This window comes from Pipistrellus hanaki, assembly GCF_964339955.1.
Source record: "Pipistrellus hanaki genome assembly, chromosome: 8".
In the NCBI taxonomy this organism is placed as follows: domain Eukaryota; kingdom Metazoa; phylum Chordata; class Mammalia; order Chiroptera; family Vespertilionidae; genus Pipistrellus; species Pipistrellus hanaki.
In genome coordinates this window covers 15,339,181-15,357,434 of record NC_140510.1, presented here as the reverse complement: position 1 = coordinate 15,357,434, position 18,254 = coordinate 15,339,181, and the positions used below count along the sequence as shown (strand labels likewise).

The following is an 18,254-nucleotide window of genomic DNA, read 5'->3' as shown; positions in this document are numbered from 1 at the left end:
GATAGAGCGTCGGTCTGCGGACTGGAAAGTCTCGGGTTCGATTCTGGTCAAAGGCCATGTACATTGGTTGCGGGCATGACCCCGGTAGGGGGCGTGCAGGAGGCAGCTGGTTAATCTTTCTCTATCATCGATGTTTCTAGCTCTCTATCCATCTCTCTTCCTCTCTGTGAAAAATCAATAAAATATATTTTTAAAATAAAATAGAGTAAATTTAAAAAAAGAGAAATGGACTTTTCTCAGTTAGTAGGTAAATCACCACTGTGGGTTCTAACAGCAGCTGCCCACTGCTCTCTGTGTGGGTATGTTTTCCGGGGGTCGCCTTCCTGTCAAAGTCATGAAGTCACATGACATTGTAACCATCCAGCGTTAGAATGGAAGGTTTCATAGACATAGGCTAACTTATTTTTCCATTTATCCTCTACCTCTCATGTACCCTGAGGCCATACTGTCTTTGGTTATTCCCTACATGTACCTTAAACTTACTTCCCAGTTTGGGTCCTTGCTATTACATTTCTTCTGGAAATGATTCTCCCCATTTTTAAACTAAAGCAAACCTTGCCATCTTTCAATGGCTAGGTAGGTTTTTAAAAAAGTAAGATCTTTCCTTATGTGGTTTTTGAGGTTTTTCCAAACAGACATATGGTCCCTCTTCCCTGAATTTCTAGAGCACCCATTCGTGCTCAGGTCCTCTTCTCTGCTGGTGCATGCTTCTTGAGGGCAAGTCCTTATTCTCTTCTTTAAATTACATACTGCTTAGCTCAGAACCTGGCCAAGTAGAAATCTGCTTCCCAGTTAATTAGGTTGCATTAATTAATTAATTAATTAATTAATGTATGCCTTTATTGTGAACATTTATCAACCACTAGAACACAGGAAGTTCAGTGATGGCCTTCTGTTATAAAAGTGTGATCCGCACGACTCTATCCTCTCTGACCTCTGCTTTTCTTTCCTAGCCATCTTCACAAAACTGGGATAAAAGGCTAAGTATTGACTCCTCGCTCCCAAGCGGTTTTGCTAGTCCTACCGATGAACTACCTCCGACGACCCGTATCAAGGAAAGCCACATTCTGGAAGGACTGAGGAAGCTGCAGAAGCGAAGAGTGTTACTTGAACCCCCCTCAGTGATAACCAAATGGGGCTACAAAGATTGCATGAACTCCAACGAAGGAATATATTCTCCAGGAATTAAGAGCAGCCCCAAGGAGCATGCCCCCTGCAAAACAGTGGACCTGGGGGGCGGCTGCAGGGAGCCCCTCCAGGCATTTGTTTATGACACAGATTCCCACGACGACCCCAACGAGGACCCTTCCGCCTTCACATGGACCCAGGCCCTTCCTAGCCAGGCCTGCAGACTGCACGGCTGCAAGCTGACCCACAGCGTCTCCGACAGTCTGTTTAGCTGGGAGCTGCAGGGAAGACACCTTTCCGAAGGCCCCTCCGTCCATCCCGGAGAGAGACCCGAAAAGCTGAGCAGCTGTGCCAGCGGCTGCCCCCCGGAGAGGAAGCAGGTGCCTGAGGGACAGAGAGAGGGGGGTCCCAGCAGCCGGGGCCGCGTGGCCGTCAGCCTCCAGCTCTCAGACACCGACGACAACGACACCCTGGACGAGCTGCACATCGGGAGCAGCGACGAGAAGAGCCCCTCGGACCTGTCACTGGCCACCGACACCGACAAGTCAACGGAGAACCTGGATGCCCTGGTGGGGCTTGGGAGGAGACCTCCGCTGGGGCCCCCCGGGGAGGGGGACCAGGCGCCCGGCCGCCCGGAGAGGCCGCGGACCCTGGGCTTCCTGCGGCAGCAGCGCGTGGTGCGGAGGACGTCGTCGGAGGAGTGCGTGATGGTCATCTTCGACGCGGAGGACGGCGAGCCCATCGAGTTCAGCTCCCAGCAGACCGGGGTGGTCACCGTCACCAGGAACGAGGTCTCCATGGCCCAGGCCCCGCGCCCGGGACCCGCTGGCCTCCAGCCCGGAGCTACCCGCGGCCGCACCTTCGCCTCTGCAGAGGGGCCCGCAGGGGCGGCAGCCTGCAGCATCCCAGGGGGCCCAGGGGGCGGCGTGGGGACCCTCCTGGTCCCGGAGGCACCCGCCGCCGGGCCCCTCAGCCCCAGGACGATGGTACCGCCAAACATTCAGAGACAGAAGCTGGTCGGACCCACGCGGAGCACCGGCCAGAAGACCTGCAGGTCCCCGGGAGCCGTGGGCTTCCACCCGAAGCCGAGTCTGAGCAAAATCCCCGCCAGGGGCAAGGCCTCCCCGCAGAAGCCCAAACCCACGGAGCCCGAGGCCTGCAGGAGGGGGCCCTCCTCGGGCCCCGTGACCCCCGAGAAGGCGCCCACCCCGGCTCCGGGGAGGCTGCCCCGCGGCAGGAGGGTCGAGGGTCCCGCGCCCCCTGCTGACCTGCAGCCCGACGCCCACTCGGCAAAGCGCAGCTCCCAAGTGCCCCGCCGGAGGGAGGGGGCCCAGGGCCCCACGAGCCAGCCGTCAGCGCCCCTCGGGGGGCCCGGGGGCCACGGAGAGCCCCTCCAGAGGGACAAGCCCTGCCCGGGGCCCACATCCCCTCCCCCGCCGCCCCCTCCGGGCAGGTCGGTGTCCCTGCTCCTCAGGCCCCGGTATGACTGTGGGCCACCGGCCCCTGCCGCCCGGCCTGAAGCCAGGGCCCCCCTCGAAGCAGTGCGGGCTGCCCTCAGAGCCCCCCTCCTGAAAGGATCCTCCGCGCCTGCCATCTCCTCCAGCCACACAGAAGCACTGGGGAGGAAACCTTCCGTGGCCTTCCAGAAGCCCCTCCTCGCTCACCCTCTAGCCCCCCCAGACACGGGGGTGCAAACCAGATGCCCCACGTACACCCCCTGCGGTTCATTGGCCGTGATGGCCCCGGGGCCCCCTAAAGGCTCTCCAAAGAGAGGGGTCCCCAACACCCCCCCTCATCCAACCCTTGGGGCCCCGCACACGGACACGGGGTTACGGGTCCCCAAGAGCTGGCCTGCAGCCCATGAGCCACTGGAAGCAGCGGCCTCGGACAGTCTGTCTTCGGGGAGAAAAGGACCAGCGGATGACAGCGCCTCTGCGTCGCCCACGCCTTCCTTCCTGGGGGCGAACGAGCCGCCTCCATCTCAGAGCATCAGCCCCTCCGCCCCCTGCAGAAGCCATAGCGCCCCCCACGGGGGTGCGCACCCCCCTGAGAAGGGGGTGAAGCCGCGCCTGGCGGCCGGGCTCCGGGCCCTCCTGAGGTCCCCGCAGCCGCCCAGGAGGAGCTCCACGGTGCCCGGGAAGCAGGAGAAAGACAGCCTCAACGAGGCCTCCAGGAGCTCCGCGGCCTCCAGCAAGCCGCGGCTGGCGCGCTCGGGGAGCCCCGTGGGCCCTGAGGCCACGGCGGGCGCGGGACACGGCCCCCCGCCGGGTTTCGGGGCCCCGGAGGGCCTGGCCCTTGCCGGGGGGCTGCCCCTGGAAGCGGCCACGCCAGAGACACTGGAAAACCGTGCCCCCGGGGTCCCTGGAAAGGACGGGGCGGACAGCAGGTCCGTGAAGAGATCCCTCTCCTCCAGCAAGCCGCACCCGAAGCCGGCCCTGGGCATGAACGGGGCGAAGGCCCGCAGCCAGAGCTTCAGCGCCCACGCGGGGGACAAGCCGCCCACGGAAGGGCCAGGCAGGGTCCGAACTCAGATCATCACCAACACGGCGGAGAGAGGCAGCTCCCTCACCAGGCAGAGCTCCTCCGAGGGCTCCCCCAGCAAGACCCCGGCCGCCCCCACCCCTGAGGGTCTCCCCGGCGGCGCTGGGCGACCCCCGCAGGCGCCCTCCAGGCAGGGCTCACTGGGCAGCACGGGCAGCGCCTGCAGCCAGCAGGGCAGCCCCAGCAGGTTGCCTTTGCGGGTCCCTCCGCCACCAGAGGGGCTCCTGGCCACACCTGGCCCCCAAGACCCGCAGGCCTGCACCCAGGGAGGCTGCCAGGGGGTGGCTGAGCCTAAAGGGCCAGGCAGTGACCCATGCCCACGGGCCCCGCAGAGCCCAGGGAGCACCCAGCGCCCAAGCGGCTGTGAAACCAGCAGGGCCGCCAAGCTAGAAGTTTCTGTGAGGCATGCAGATCCTGCTATCACCAGGACTGCGGCCGCTGCGAGCCCAGAAGCCCCCCTCTCCCCCTCCATCGAAGAAAAGGTCATGTTGTGCATTCAGGAGAACGTGGAGAAGGGCCAAGTGCAGACAAAGGCCGCGTCTGTGGAAGCCAAGCCGCGGCCCGGGCCTTCCTTCGCCAGCTGGTTCGGTTTTCGGAGGAGCCGCCTCCCCGCTCTCAGCAGCAGGAAGATGGAGGTCTCCAAACCCAAAGTGGAGAAGAAGGACGCCAAAGGCCTGGGCTTCGGACACAAACAGCTAAAAGCCGAGCGGAAGAAGGACAAGAAGAAGCCTGAGCTGCAGAGTGAGGTGGAGAGTGAGCCTCGCAGGGACCCAGAGCTGCCGGGTCCTCCAGACGCTGTCTTCCACAGCAAAAGCAGTCGGAAAGCAGCGCAAGACATCTGCGAGCAAGGGAAGTGTGAACCCAGAAACAGACCCAGTCCTGCTGCATGTCCAACAAAAGACACCTTTATGACCGAGCTTTTGAGCAGGTAAAACGCGTGGGCCCAGCGGGCGGGGATGTGGAGGGCCCCTCCCCCACACACAGGGAGAGTTGTTTGCTTAATGAACACCAAGTGCCAGCCAAGCATGCCTTTCATACAAGCAGGAGCACATAATAACAGTCTTTTATACATTAGCCAGAATTTAAACAATGAAATAAAAGTTAGCAATAAAGTGATAATTTAGTCCATGTTACTTTGTTAACCAAACCAATGGTCTTTGAAATTAAAGAATGGTAAGTTTTATCAAGGTTGAAAGAAATTCAGCCCACACTAGGAAGCATGAATGTACCCACATGGCATGAAATGAAGCAAATTAAACGCACTACGCAGAGTATGCCAATCTCATTGATTGTACCCAGCAAACGGATACTTAGAAACTTCCAGAGGAAATTACATTTCCTGCCCATCTTAAGCCAGGAATATAGTTAGCAATCACTTTACAGTGTTTTTATTTTTTGTCCCCCAATCTCATAAAAAATAAAGTATTCTATTGTCAAATCTAAAGTGACACACGCCTGGAATATCAGGTAAAGATCTGATCAAGGTCATGGGGAAGCACTCTCACTGGGAGGGTTAAAGACAGAGCGATCTAAGGCCGTTACTTTAAACAATAAGGGACTGGGAAGAGGAGAGTGATTGAAGGAGAGCAATGTCATTTATCAGAGGAATCCCTTTCTACCTGCAGAGTTGATAAGAGAGCAGTTCCACAGACAGAAAGTGGATCAAGCAATGTTTCCTGCAGGAGCGTGATAAAGGGCAGCTCCCAGGGCTCCTGCCTCACCAGTGGCTCCAGCAGCTCACAAGGAAACCACAAGAAAACCCTCAAAGCCAAAGCTGAGGCAGACATGCCCAAGGGCTCCCTGGTAAGTGCTCCGCCATTCCTGGTTTGATCTGTTGGATACTATGACAGGCTGGTTGGGCTCTTCCTGCTCTTTGCTGATGAAAATATATGGGCCAGAGATTATAGGGTAGCCGAAACCGGTTTGGCTCATTGGATAGAGCATCAACTTGCGGACTGAAGGGTCCCAGGTTTGATTCTGGTCAAGGGCATGTACATTGGTTGTGGGTACGTCCCCGGTGGGGGGTGTGCAGGAGGCAGCTGGTTGATGTCTCTCTCTCATCAATGTTTCTAGCTCTCTATCCTTCTCCCTTCCACTCTGTAAAAAAAAATCAATAAAAAATATTTTTTAAAAAGAGATTATGGGGTAAAGAGAAAGTTCAAGCAGAAGAGAACAAAAGAGAGAAAGCTTGGTGGCAACCCTAACAGAGAAATGGCTCCCTGTCAGCTCCCTTTTCAAAATGCTGGTAATCACAGCGCAGGCAAATGAGGCTGCTGGTGTCATCTTAAAATTACACCCCCGTGCTGGGACTCTGTTGGAATGGTTATTGCCAGCATTTCAGTCACACAGAAAGGAAATGAACATCATTGTGAAAAATAAAAGTGCTGCTGAAGCTGGTTTGGCTCAGTGGTAGAGCGTCGGTCTGTGGACTGAAAGGTCCCAGGTTCGATTCCCGGTCAAGGGCAAGTACATTGTTTGTGGGCACATCCCCGGTAGGGGGTGTGCAAGAGGCAGCTGATCGACGTTTCTCTCTCATCGACGATTCTAGCTCTCTATCTCTCTCCTTTCCTCTCAATAAAATATATTAAAATAAATGAATAAATAAATAAAATAAAAGTGCTAACTATTGAAGAGAATATTGACTATTTTGACGATATGATTTAAGCATTTCTTATTTTTCTGGAAGTGGTGTGTTCAGTTCACTCTACCCAAATAGGTGTTAAGACTAAGATATTCTTTATGAATCTTGACTTCCTAGCACTTGGTTTTTTAATTGAGAGGTCCAGAGCAAAGGGTGACATTTCCTTTTTAAAAATAATAAAAGAAGCCCTGGTGGGTGTGGCTCAGTTGGCTGGGCGTTGTCCTGTACCCTAGAGGCTGTGGGTTCTATTCCCAGTCAGAGCACATGCCTGGGTTGCAGGTTCCAGCCCTGGAGGGGGTGCAACTGATCAATGTTTGATGTTTCTCACATTGTTTCTCTCTCTCTCCCTCTCTCCCTCTCTCTCTCTCTCTCTCTCTCTCTCTCTCTCTCTCTCTCTCTCTCTCTCTCTTCTCCTCCCTCTATCTCTAAAATCAATGAAAGTATGTCCTTGGGTGAGGATGAAAAGAATAAAAAACATTTTTACATTTTCCCAGGGAAGCTGCACTTACAGTCCTTATATTATTTCTTTTCTTGAATAATTGATTTGTGATGTTCATTCTTTCGTTCCATGAGTTTTAAAGCACTTAAACAAAACAAAAAAAAATCTCTTCATGTAATTACTGATTGTATCGTATATTTTTATCCTCTTATAAAAGAGATTTTAAAGGATAATACATGCTCTCATTTTCATAGGGAAAACGTGAAATATGAAGTAATTATACATTTTTTTTCTAGAGTAGTTAAAAATAGATGAGATTTTAGAAGTAACTATGATTGGCATTATTAGTTATTTATTATTAGTTTAATGATTAATTGATGTTTAGGGTTCCTTAGCATTTCACTGACATACTGTAATTTGAGGCAAATGCACATAGTAGCTCTGACTCTAAAGCGATACAAGGCCTTTTATTTTCAAACTCTGGAATCATATGAGACAATGCTTTCTGTAAGTTTTTTTTTTTTTTTTTTTTTCCTTTTCCTTCTGTTTTTCTCCATTTTTACTCTTGACTTCCTTTGGTACCATTTCTTCTTTGACAATGTAGACGCCCCCTGCATTATAAAACCACAAGTTATAAGCATATCTGAGGCTGACCTTGTAGTGTCACTGTAAGGAAGGAGAGAGAATGGGACGTGGGGAAATGTGCAATATGCCAGAAATTCAATCCAACTGATGGAAAACTGTGATAGCCGGCAGAGCCTCTTATCAGGCACACTCAGTTTAACTGCGCCCCGTTTAATGTGGTTCTGACAGCAGAGGGTACAGACTTGCTGTACAGAAGTCCCTAGAAAAACACAAAGACCCTCTGTTTTGCTTTCACGGTTTCATTTTTGCTTTCTCATTGCTTCCTGATGCCGAAGTGATTTGCCATGCTTGTCCTCTCTCGTCTGTAGCCTTTCACGGGGTAGTAATAAGTATCCTTTGGTCATTCCAGAATATCTGAGAGAAACAGTCTTATTATTTTCTGTGCAGTGCAAAGATTCCCTGACCCCTCCCCCAATATACATAATCAATAGGGGCATGCTAATTTTTCTAGTTAGCTGCAAGACGAATTGTCATGCTGGGAGCTTTCCCATACAGAGGGATATTATTAACCTGTATAGTTGGCCAGCTGGTCATTTTTTTAAGTGTTAAATGCAACATTTTTCATTTCTTCTCCATAACCATCATTGTGGCTTGGGCTAAAATTAGTAATTTCAGAAATGACATTGCCATAGTCTCCTTTGGGACTAGTACAAGAATAGCAGTGAAATCTGTTTATTCTGTGTTATCAGCCTATACAGAAAGGAGATTAGATGTAAAAATAAGATGGATTCGAATACCACAGCACATTGATGTGAATACCCATGAACCTTTTAAAACTCAGAGTTTGGGGGAACTTCCCCCCACTAGGGCTCAAGGTAAATTGGCTAATCTGCTGGTTTTAAAGTGTGCTGCAAAGAATTCATCTTGTAGTAATTTTGGATGGAAAAAATAGCTGCACATAATGCATTACATATTACACTATTTTTTGAATAAAACCAATGTTTCAGAACCCTATAATTCCACCATCCCTTGCCATTTACAAATTAGGTTGTATTTAGTAAGGAGGCATTGTAATTATTTTAATTGACGGTGATAATAGTAGAGGATTATTTCCATACATATGGCAAATCCGTGGATGTAGCCAGCCTCCATTTACTTCACTAGTACCTGAACGTTCATTCTCAGGATTGCTAGATATAGTCTAACACAGGGGTCGGCAAACTCATTAGTCAGCAGAGCCAAATATCAACAGGACAACGATTGAAATTTCTTTTGAGAGCCAAATTTTTAAAACTTTAACTATATAAGTAGGTACATTGTTATTAACTTAATTAGAGTATGTGGTATTTTGTGGAAGAGCCATACTCAAGGGGCCAAAGAGCCACATGTGTCTGGAGAGCCACGATTTGCCGACCCCTGGTCTAACATGTAAAACTCCCATTCATGCTTTGCTGAATTAAATTTTCTCTTTTTGAATATTTCATTACAGGCTTATGTCCCCATTGATGCTAGCACAGACCACTTAGTTCCAACTTCTCTGTAATTTGGACAGGAGCCATGTCACTTTGTACTTTTAGTTAAATTACATAAAAGCATTGTAAGAGGGGAAAAGGCATCCCCGGGAAGGATGGCATCGGCAGTAGTAAATAAATCAGAAGGAAATGCACACTGCTGGCTACAGGTTGTGGGTCCTTCCTTCAGGAGATTTAGATAATTTTCTGAAGGAGAAGTCTCAGAGGAAGGGGAGCTTCAGCCTTGCTGTCAGTGGTCAAAGCAAAAATGGTAACAAAATTAGTGAGACCATACTAGTATAGTAGTACCTTCATCATGCAGTGGAAAGAGATGGCCAATTTAATATGGGTATTTTAATTTAAATTATGAGTATTCTCTTCACCTACTGTCACATAGTCTGAAAAAAAGCACTTGCTAATAAAACATCAAAATGTATCCCATGAAAATGTCCAGTGGTGATAAAATAGCACAATAATTATACAAATTATAATAAAAATTTCTGCAAAATGTTATAATTTCAACATACTTAATGGAACAGTTCTGTTCTAAATGCTGTTTTAATGTCAATAAGAAGCATGTGTATTTGCCCTCCTCCTGCAAAGTAGTCTAAATGACTAACTTTTCTTTTTTAATATATTTTATTGATTTTTGTACAGAGAGGAAGGGAGAGAGATAGAGAGTTAGAAACATCAATGAGAGAGAGTCATCAATCAGCTGCTTCTTGCACACCCCCTACTGGGGATATGCCCCCAACCAAGGTACATGCCCTTGACTGGAATCGAACCCGGGGCCCTTTAGTCCCCAAGCCGACGCTCTATCCACTGAGCCAAACCAGTCCCGGCTAAATGACTAACTTTTCTAAAGACAATGCCTTCCAGGAGTTCTGCCTCCAAAGATCACTTCCTGTCTCACTGAGCTTCATTGTGTTGTTTGCCTTTACAAAGAGCTTTAACATCCAAATGTCATTTTCTTATGAAACAATTTAATGTTAGGATGATTCAGAGAAGAAATATATGCAGAATTCCAAAAGAAGGCCATCCCCAGTTGTTTAATTCTGAAATGATGTTTGAGTATTTGTCAGTGGTGAATTATTTTCTTCCTTTTCCCCATGTAAGTACCTTCCTCCTTGCCTTTTCTAATGATGGGGATTAACACATTGTAATGGACACCCTGGTACTTAATGGTTACCTGCTATAGTCTGGTCTTTGTACAGTTCTTAACTACAACTGAGCCCAAAAGAGTTGGAAATGCACTATTAGAAGATATCCACGTGCTGACAACAAACTTAAACCAAAAATATCCCATAGTTATTGCCTATGAGTCACCTTCGACTTTTCACCAAATGGGACATTACCAATTTATATCTGTTCCTGGTAGAGTAATAACTGAGAAAATTCTAAATCACCAGCTACCATTCTTTTCTGAGCCGAACAACTTGGTTCTGTGGTCACTCCCATCTTTGCAATGCCTCGCCCTGTGGAGTTGTTCCTTTTGTGCCTGTCTCTGGAAAACTGTGTATCTGGAGCGGGCAATCCCTTCCCCCCAGAAAGCTGCCCACAACCTCTCATCACCATCCAGCACTGCGTGACCATGAGTGAAAGTTTATGTTAATTTCTGGCTATGAAAAAAGTGTAATTAACAAGAGGAGTCTGCTGCCAACATAAATTATGCCCCTCATTGCCATAGGTAAATGGAATTGTCTAGTCACTCACCACTTGGCATTGAAATCTATGTTATGGATAGAGTTGACAGGTATGCCATTCTAAGACACACCCCCATTTTACATTTCTTTGTCAGTTCTCCGTCTATCAGATTCAAAGTCAAAATTGCTTGTCAGGGGTCATCTGCACCTCATGGGTCATTAGTCCAGGAGAGCTGAAAGAGCTAGGGGCCTTGTCTGCAAGCCCAGTTCCCTGATAAATCCCCACAGACCACATTTAGCATTAGCTGGTAAGCACATAAAGCCCTGGAAGGTTCTGACAAGGAGCTGACAGGTGGCTTTTGTTTTCTTTCTCAAATATGGTGCTTGGAGAGAGATGATGGGTAAGTTCCACAGAAAGGTCAGTAGGGAAGGAAAGCAGGGCAGTCACACACACACACACACACACACACCACGCACTCGTGGAAATTTTTGCTACTCTTAAATAAGTGTGGTTTATGTGTACCTGAAATGCTGCTTATGTTTTTCTTAGTGTCTAACTGCCAGACAGTAAGAAAAACATAATAACTCTTGGGGAGATCTGGAAAGGATGGCAATACCATATGGTGCATACTGAAAAATTGAGTTACAGCAATGAACAGGGATAAAAAGTGCTCACGCTAAAACCGAGATCATGCCGAAGCCGGTTTGGCTCAGTGGTAGAGCGTCGGTCTGCGGACTGAAAGGTCCTGGGTTCGATTCCAGTCAAGGGCATGTACATTGGTTGCGGGCATATCCCCGGTTAGGGGTGTGCAGGAGGCAGCTGGTCGATATTTCTCTCTCGTCGACGTTTCTAGCTCTCTATCCCTCTCCCTTCCTCTCTGTAAAAAAATCAATAAAATATATTTTTAAAATAAATAAATAAATAAATAAACTGAAATCCTGTGTGCCCTGAAACAGATCACTAGCCCTCTCCTAGCCTTTTTTTAATCTATAAAATGAGGATCTTCTCCTAATTATTAGATTCTTTGGTTTAGAATATTACAGGCTGATGGAGATGAATCACCTACAACATATCAGCTAAGTTAGCAGGGCACCCCTTTAAGTTTAAAATGGGTCACTTTAGAAACACCTAAAGGAACATGACATACCAGGTGAAGGAAAACATGGAGCATATTGCCATAAGAACTGGTATGTGCTGAAAATACTGATTTCCTTGCTGTTTCTATAAATAAAGGTAGATGGTTCTTGTTGGATTGTTAATTATGGTGTTTGGGGACTCCTTCAGTGGGTCTTGTGGTGGCTATGTCACAAAAGGATCAGGAGCTTGGTGAACCTCAGAAGGCAAATAAGTAACCTGTTGGCCTCAGGAATGCTCAGAGCACTTTTCCTCTCTTCCGTTCCTGAATGTGCTCTGCTAGAAACAGCTATGGAGGAAGCCAGTTACCCCACATTCTTCCTCTGGAGATGCTAACACCCAGGGAAGTCCCTGCAGAGCGGACAGGATGGGAAAGAAAGTGAGGAAACCTGGCCGCTGGATATTCCACCCTAACAGCTCTGCTGGTGCGGTTCAAGTGACAAAACCCTCTTGAGTTTGCCATTTTCTGGCTGCCAGCATGCCCAGATTAAGCACCAATTACATTCTAACATTAAAACTGTGGTCATAAAATGTAAATAATTGTTCGTACCGCATTAAATATGAAAAATTGGAGGTAAAAAAAGTAGAAAGCTAAACTCAGCTCAAGGTCAGGATGCAACCATAGGACTTTCGGCATCATGAATATAACTTTAAGGGTTTCTTGGCATTCAACTCGAGCCCCTGAGCAAATCTACCAGCACCCTCTTATATGTGCAGGAGCAGAACCCAAATCACCCTCATTGCACAGTTCCTGTTGTTGTTACTGGCTTCCCAGGTGACTGGCTAGGCTGTATTTTTAAAAATGCTATTTCGGGTCCTTCTACCAAAGACCATAAGCTGTCTTGACACTAACTCCAAGTCTATACTCAAACAGAAATTTGAGAATAGAACAGAACCCCCAAATAAACAACGATCTCAAGCCGGAGTTGCTGTGTTTGAATCTCAGTCCCATCACTTGTGCAGTCACTCATTCGGTGTGTTTCTTCAAGGTCCTTATCTCTGAAATGGAACTAACAGTAGCACCGCCTCCTCCTGTTGCCGTGAGGCCTGTGAGACCGTGGGTGTGAAGAGCACCTGCTGCAGAGTGTTCAGTAGTCCGCTGTTTGTATTTTCGTTGGTGTTGTAGATGATTTTATTACTGGTGCTGCTAGATTGGGAAGTAATTGGCCTGGGTTTTAATTCCAGTGTTGCCACTTAAAACATGTTTAAGAGCTGAAAATGGTTTGGCTCAGTGGATAGAGCATCAGCTTGCAGACTGAAAAGTCCCAGGTTCGATTCCGGTCAAGGGCATGTACTTTGGTTGCAGGCACATCCCCAGTGGGGGGAGTGCAGGAGGCAGCTGATTGATGTTTCTCTCTCATCAATGTTTCTGGCTCTTTGTTCCTCTCCCTTCCTCTCCATGAAAAATCAATAAAATATATATTTTTTAAAACATGTTTAAGGAAACATGCTAGATCTCAAAATCCTCAGTTGTAAAAGACTGTAGTGTTAGTAGACGCCCTGTAGAGTTCCATCTGATCCCATGCCATTCAGCATCTGGATATTCCAGCGCAAATATAAGGGAAATGTTTTTGACCTGGGAACACTAAATAAATGCCTTGCTGCTCTAGTTCACTGACCACATGTCATAGTCACTTCATCTTTCATTGTGGAAAGAACAAAAAAATATATCATTTTCTTAGGGAGTTATAGTCTTGGAAAGGGTCAGGTTATCTAAGTATATTTCTTTACTCTTATTAAAATTTGTAGTGGAAGTCACTGACTCTGGAGGAATATTATATTTCCTTAGACTTTAATTTTTCCTTACAGCTCTGTGTTACTGACTTTATTAAGTATTAAAAACCAAAGCTGGTATCTCCAAAGTCTTATGTAGAATTAGGTGCCCTATAAATCCTCATTTTCAGAGCTGTGGTTATATTTTGGAAAATATGCTCTTATAATTAAAACTTGTATTAGTAATAAACCCAAGTGATAGAAAAGGGAAAAGTGGAAGGGAAAGAATATATATATAATACCTATAATAATAAAAGCATAATATGCTAAGTAGACCAGATGTCCTTCAGGACATCCTTCCAGACGACCTACCATACAAAGCCAGGGCTGTTACAGAAGCCCAGGTGCCAAGTGCCAGAGGGAAGCCTGGGTTCTGGGTGCCAGAGGGAAGCAGGAGCTGGAAGCCGAAGGAAGGCCTACTCTTGCACAAATTTAGTGCATGGGGCCTCTGATACACACACACATATACATACACTGAGTGGCCAGATTATTATGATCTCTGAACGCATAATAATCTGGCCACTCATTGTATATCCTATATAATAAAAGGCTAATATGCAAATTGTCCCCTTGACCAGGAGTTTGACCAGCAGGCAGGCTGGCCAACCACCAATGTCCCCTTCCCCTGGCTAGGCTGGCTGGACCCACCCATACACGAATTCATGCACTGGGCCTTATTATACGTACAGAGATCATAATAATCTGGCCACTCAGTGTGTGTGTGTGTGTGTGTGTGTGTATAAAACATACTCACATGTTAGATATTCTGGCTTTATTCTGAGGATGGGATGGCAGAGGATCTACTTAACATAATAAATAGAACTTAGAGTGAATTTTTTGTTGCTGCAGGTAAAAGAGACAACTGAAAACCTGAAAGAGGATGAAGAAGATACAGTTGTAGATTCTGCATTTCAGAGCCACATCATAGGTAAGAATTTATGTCTTGATACATCATTAGCCGAGATATTTTCTTCATGAGATCTTTCAGAAGATGTGTTTCCACAGACCATGTCTATGCCTTCACAATCAAGAGTGAGTCTTGACCTCTCACACATGGTAACCTTCATCTTCTTAGACGTTGGAAGCTACTATAAAATAAGTGGATCAAAGCAGAACTTATGAAGAAACATAGGTGTTTGTAAAGGAATTGCAAAGCAAACGGATGAGAAGTACTTGTCAATACAACATGGCATAATACTGAGTATAAATAATAGTTCTCTGAGGGAAAAAAAAATCAACTTGGAATTGATCCAGTTTCTCTAGTTTGTTCAACTACTCTGTTAGAAATGTGGGTGGAGTGCCGGCTTTCTTGAGTTGAATGCTTTTTAAATTGGATAATTGTTACACCAACTAATCAAAGAGATTAAGTACATATGGCTTGCCAAAGTTTTCAACTCATTATCTTTATTATGTCTGCTAGAACCCTGTTTATAGATTGTCTTGTCTCCGAATTTTGGCTTGTCAGCTATTTCTTAAAAGTATGCATAATCCTAGCTTGAAGGAACTCAGGTTTGCAGCCACAGGAACTTTGCTGACCTGTTTTCAGCAGGCAGAAGTAACTGTGATAGAGAAGCTGTCTGTGACAGATCCTTGCCAGGAGATAGGTGTGGTGATAACTTTAACAGCTCTGGGCCACCAGGCACACTTGCAGAATTAGTTCTTCCTCAGGCTCTAAAAGGCTATAAATGCAAGCATGCTGTTTACTGTATGTAAGTCACAAAGGCATGATGACATCGTTTCTGCAAATCATTTTGGGGTATGACAGACAGTCTTGAATCCCCTGTCATAGGGCATGAGAGCCCCATGGATTTCTGGGTTCTGGCATGGTCAGTGTCTGCCACTCTTGCCTTTTCAAGGGAGGACCTTCAGCTGCCAATTCTCAGCATCTCACTGCTCTTAGCACCACATTGCTTCACTTTCCGGCTGATTTTCTAGTCTATCCAGCAGTCTTCGCAAACTGTAATTTACAGTTTATCTCAGAGAGTTATTATGCTCCTACAGCTTAATGAGACGGGCACACCATTATTATTCTTTTCATTTGTAATTGGGAATACAAAAGACTTGACAAACAGCTGAATGAGCGTAGTCTCAATAAGATTATTATTCCAGAAAGACAGCCTTTATTGTAGTTGTCAATGTAAAATGCTTAAATTGGTATCAGTTCTGCATAGTTAGCTAATAAGCAAGTTAAATATTGTTTAACAGCCTTCAAACACTACGCCGTGAAGAGCCCCCATGAGTCATCATTTCTCCATAACGAAGTGTTCTTAGGCCTGGAAGACAACATACATAAACTTAAAGGCTGAATTTTCTCCCAGAGACCTGCATGATCTCAGTGGTTTTTTTGTTTGTTGGTTTGTTTTTTCATTAGTCTAGCCATTCTTTTGATCTGTGCTATTCAGCCCTATATCTGGTAGCTACATGTAACTATTTCCATTTCAATTTAAATTAATTAAAACTACAGAAAATTAAAGCTTTACTTCTTGAATTGCAGCAGCCACATTCCAAGTGTTCAGTGGTCACACATTCTGTGTAGTCCACGTGCATACCTCCATCCCGCCTAACGTGCTTTGGCACAAGCTGCTTTAGATTCCTCTCATGGACATAAATTTCGTCCCATTTCTGATTGCTGGCTTGGTCTTCACCTAAGTGTAGATGCACCTTAAGCTGGGGGAGGACTATGTTAATAAACCGCTATGACTGCAAATAACAACAACAAAACTAGCCACTATTACAGTAATAAAGTCATTTAATCATCTTATTTAATTAAAAGTGTGGAGGAAGGCACAGAGGAGGTACAGCCGCTTAACAATGTTATCAAAGTCCTGGCGTTCAGTCCTCATGCATGTTGCCTGATTGTAGGTTGATTTCTGCCACCCTATCCACATTCAAGGCACAGAGTATAAGGAAGAGTAAAAACTCCTCCAGAAACCACTCCCATGACACCACCTTACATGTCACTGATGAGAACCCAGCATAAGGCCAATCCCAGCTGCAAAGGATGGTGGGAAAGAATGTTGCTTTCTACACTCTGTGGCATGAGGTAGTAGGACGAATGGCATTGAGAATGGCTCCTGGGTTAACCAATCAATAAGATCGTCACAGACCTTTAAAAAAATTCACCCATTTCAAGGCTGAATGAGACTCCACATCTCCAGTGGTTATTTATCTTTATTCCACAAGAAGGACTGAGAAGATACTTTTTAGCACTCTGATAATCCCAATGTCCTTATTTTCTCTGGATGAAGTGTTGCCACATGTCCTCACAATATTTTGTAATCATAGAGTATTTCCAATCATAGCAACTAAGCAAATCTAAACATGTTCTTCCTCTAACCAAGTATCAGCTAATGTCTTTGACAAAGAACAATCAGGGAATGTGTGGATCTGAATGTTTGCATTTCTCTCATTCAAGAACAATTATGTTAATAAAAATTTTATTAGTTGATTCTAAGGCAAGATATTGTTAATTAAACCTGCTCTATATTAAAATTCAAAATTTATAAAATAACTTAAATAATACAATGAGATTTTTTTTAAACCACCCTAATAAATGTCAAGAATTCCATATTAATAAGAAACAAGTAAGTGACTAGCCTAGTCTAGTAGAAGCATTAACACAAATGGTCACAACCAACATATTTCTAATTGCTTTCTGGGTAGTTAACTATTATAAGACCATATGTTATCCTATATAATAAAGTGGTAATATGCAAATTAACGATCACTCCAACACACAAGATGGCCACCACAAGATGGCGAGCAAGGGAGGGCAGTTGTGGGCAATCAGGCCAGCAGGGGAGGGGAGTTGGGAGGGACCAGGCCTGAAAGGGAGGGTAGTTGGGGGTGATCAAGTCTTCAAGGGAGAGAAATTGGGGAGGAATAAGGCCTGCAGGGGAGGGAAGTTAGGGACAATCTGGCCTGCAGGGGAAGGCAGTTGGGAGGGACCAGGCCTGCAGGGGAGGGCAGTTGGGGGTGACCAGGCCTTCAGGGAAGGGCAGTTAGGAGTGATTAGGCCAGAAGGTGAGGGCAGTTAGGGGCAGTTGGGCTGGCAGGGAGGGTAGTTGGGGTGACCAGGCTGGCAAGGAAGGGCAGTTGAGGGTGACCAGGCCTGGAGGGGAGGGCAGTTAGGGGTGACCAGGCCAGCAGGGTTGGGCAATTAGGGGCAATGGGCTGGCAGGGGAGCAGTTCGACGTCAATCAGGCTGGCAGGGGAGTGGTTAGGAGTTGAACAGGCAGGCAGGCAGAAGCAGTTAGGGGCAATCAGGCAGTGAGGCGAGCAGTTGGGAGCCAGAAGTTGTGGATTGTGAGAGGAATGTCTCAGATTGGAGAGGATGCAGGCTGGGCTGAGAGACACACACACAGACACACACACACCTCAGTACATGAATTTCATGCACCCATTCCCTAGTACTAAGTATAAATAGGACTAAATGATAAGTAGGACTTTAAATAACATTCTCATATTAAAAACATCAGCCAGAGATAGCATCAAAAATAATCCCCTAAATGAAGACAGAGGATTTGGAAATTCCTATAATGAGGAGAAAATGTCTTTGGAGAGTTTGAGGAAGAAGCTAAGTTGAATCAAGGGATGTCCAAGAAAACAAGAGTGCATGGCAGACTCGTGAAGTGAAGGATACATGTTATTTTTCCTAAACCTAAAAGGGTTACAAAAAGCAATCTGTCCAATAGCCCAGTCGGCAAATGTCCCAGTGTCCCATGGCTGAATGAAACCTGTTTACTCTCCCCCTTTGGTGGAAAGTGCATACCTACTTTCCCCTGACAGAACCCACGTGGTTTTCAGCACCAGAGGAGAGTGTGACAATGCACATGTCAGCCCTGAGGTTCCCGCCTTC

General features: G+C 46.5%; 1 protein-coding gene across 1 annotated transcript in view; it reads left to right on the top strand.

Moving 5' to 3' along the window:
* Nucleotides 1-18,254, top strand: part of NCKAP5 (NCK associated protein 5) — a 946,230-nt gene that overhangs the window by 832,237 nt on the left and 95,739 nt on the right. Inside the window, exons 13-15 of the mRNA XM_084893312.1 lie at nt 954-4,597; nt 5,295-5,472; nt 14,246-14,324. Of these exons, the coding sequence (XP_084749438.1) occupies nt 954-4,597; nt 5,295-5,472; nt 14,246-14,324 (3,901 nt within the window). The remainder of the gene's footprint in view (nt 1-953; nt 4,598-5,294; nt 5,473-14,245; nt 14,325-18,254) is intronic.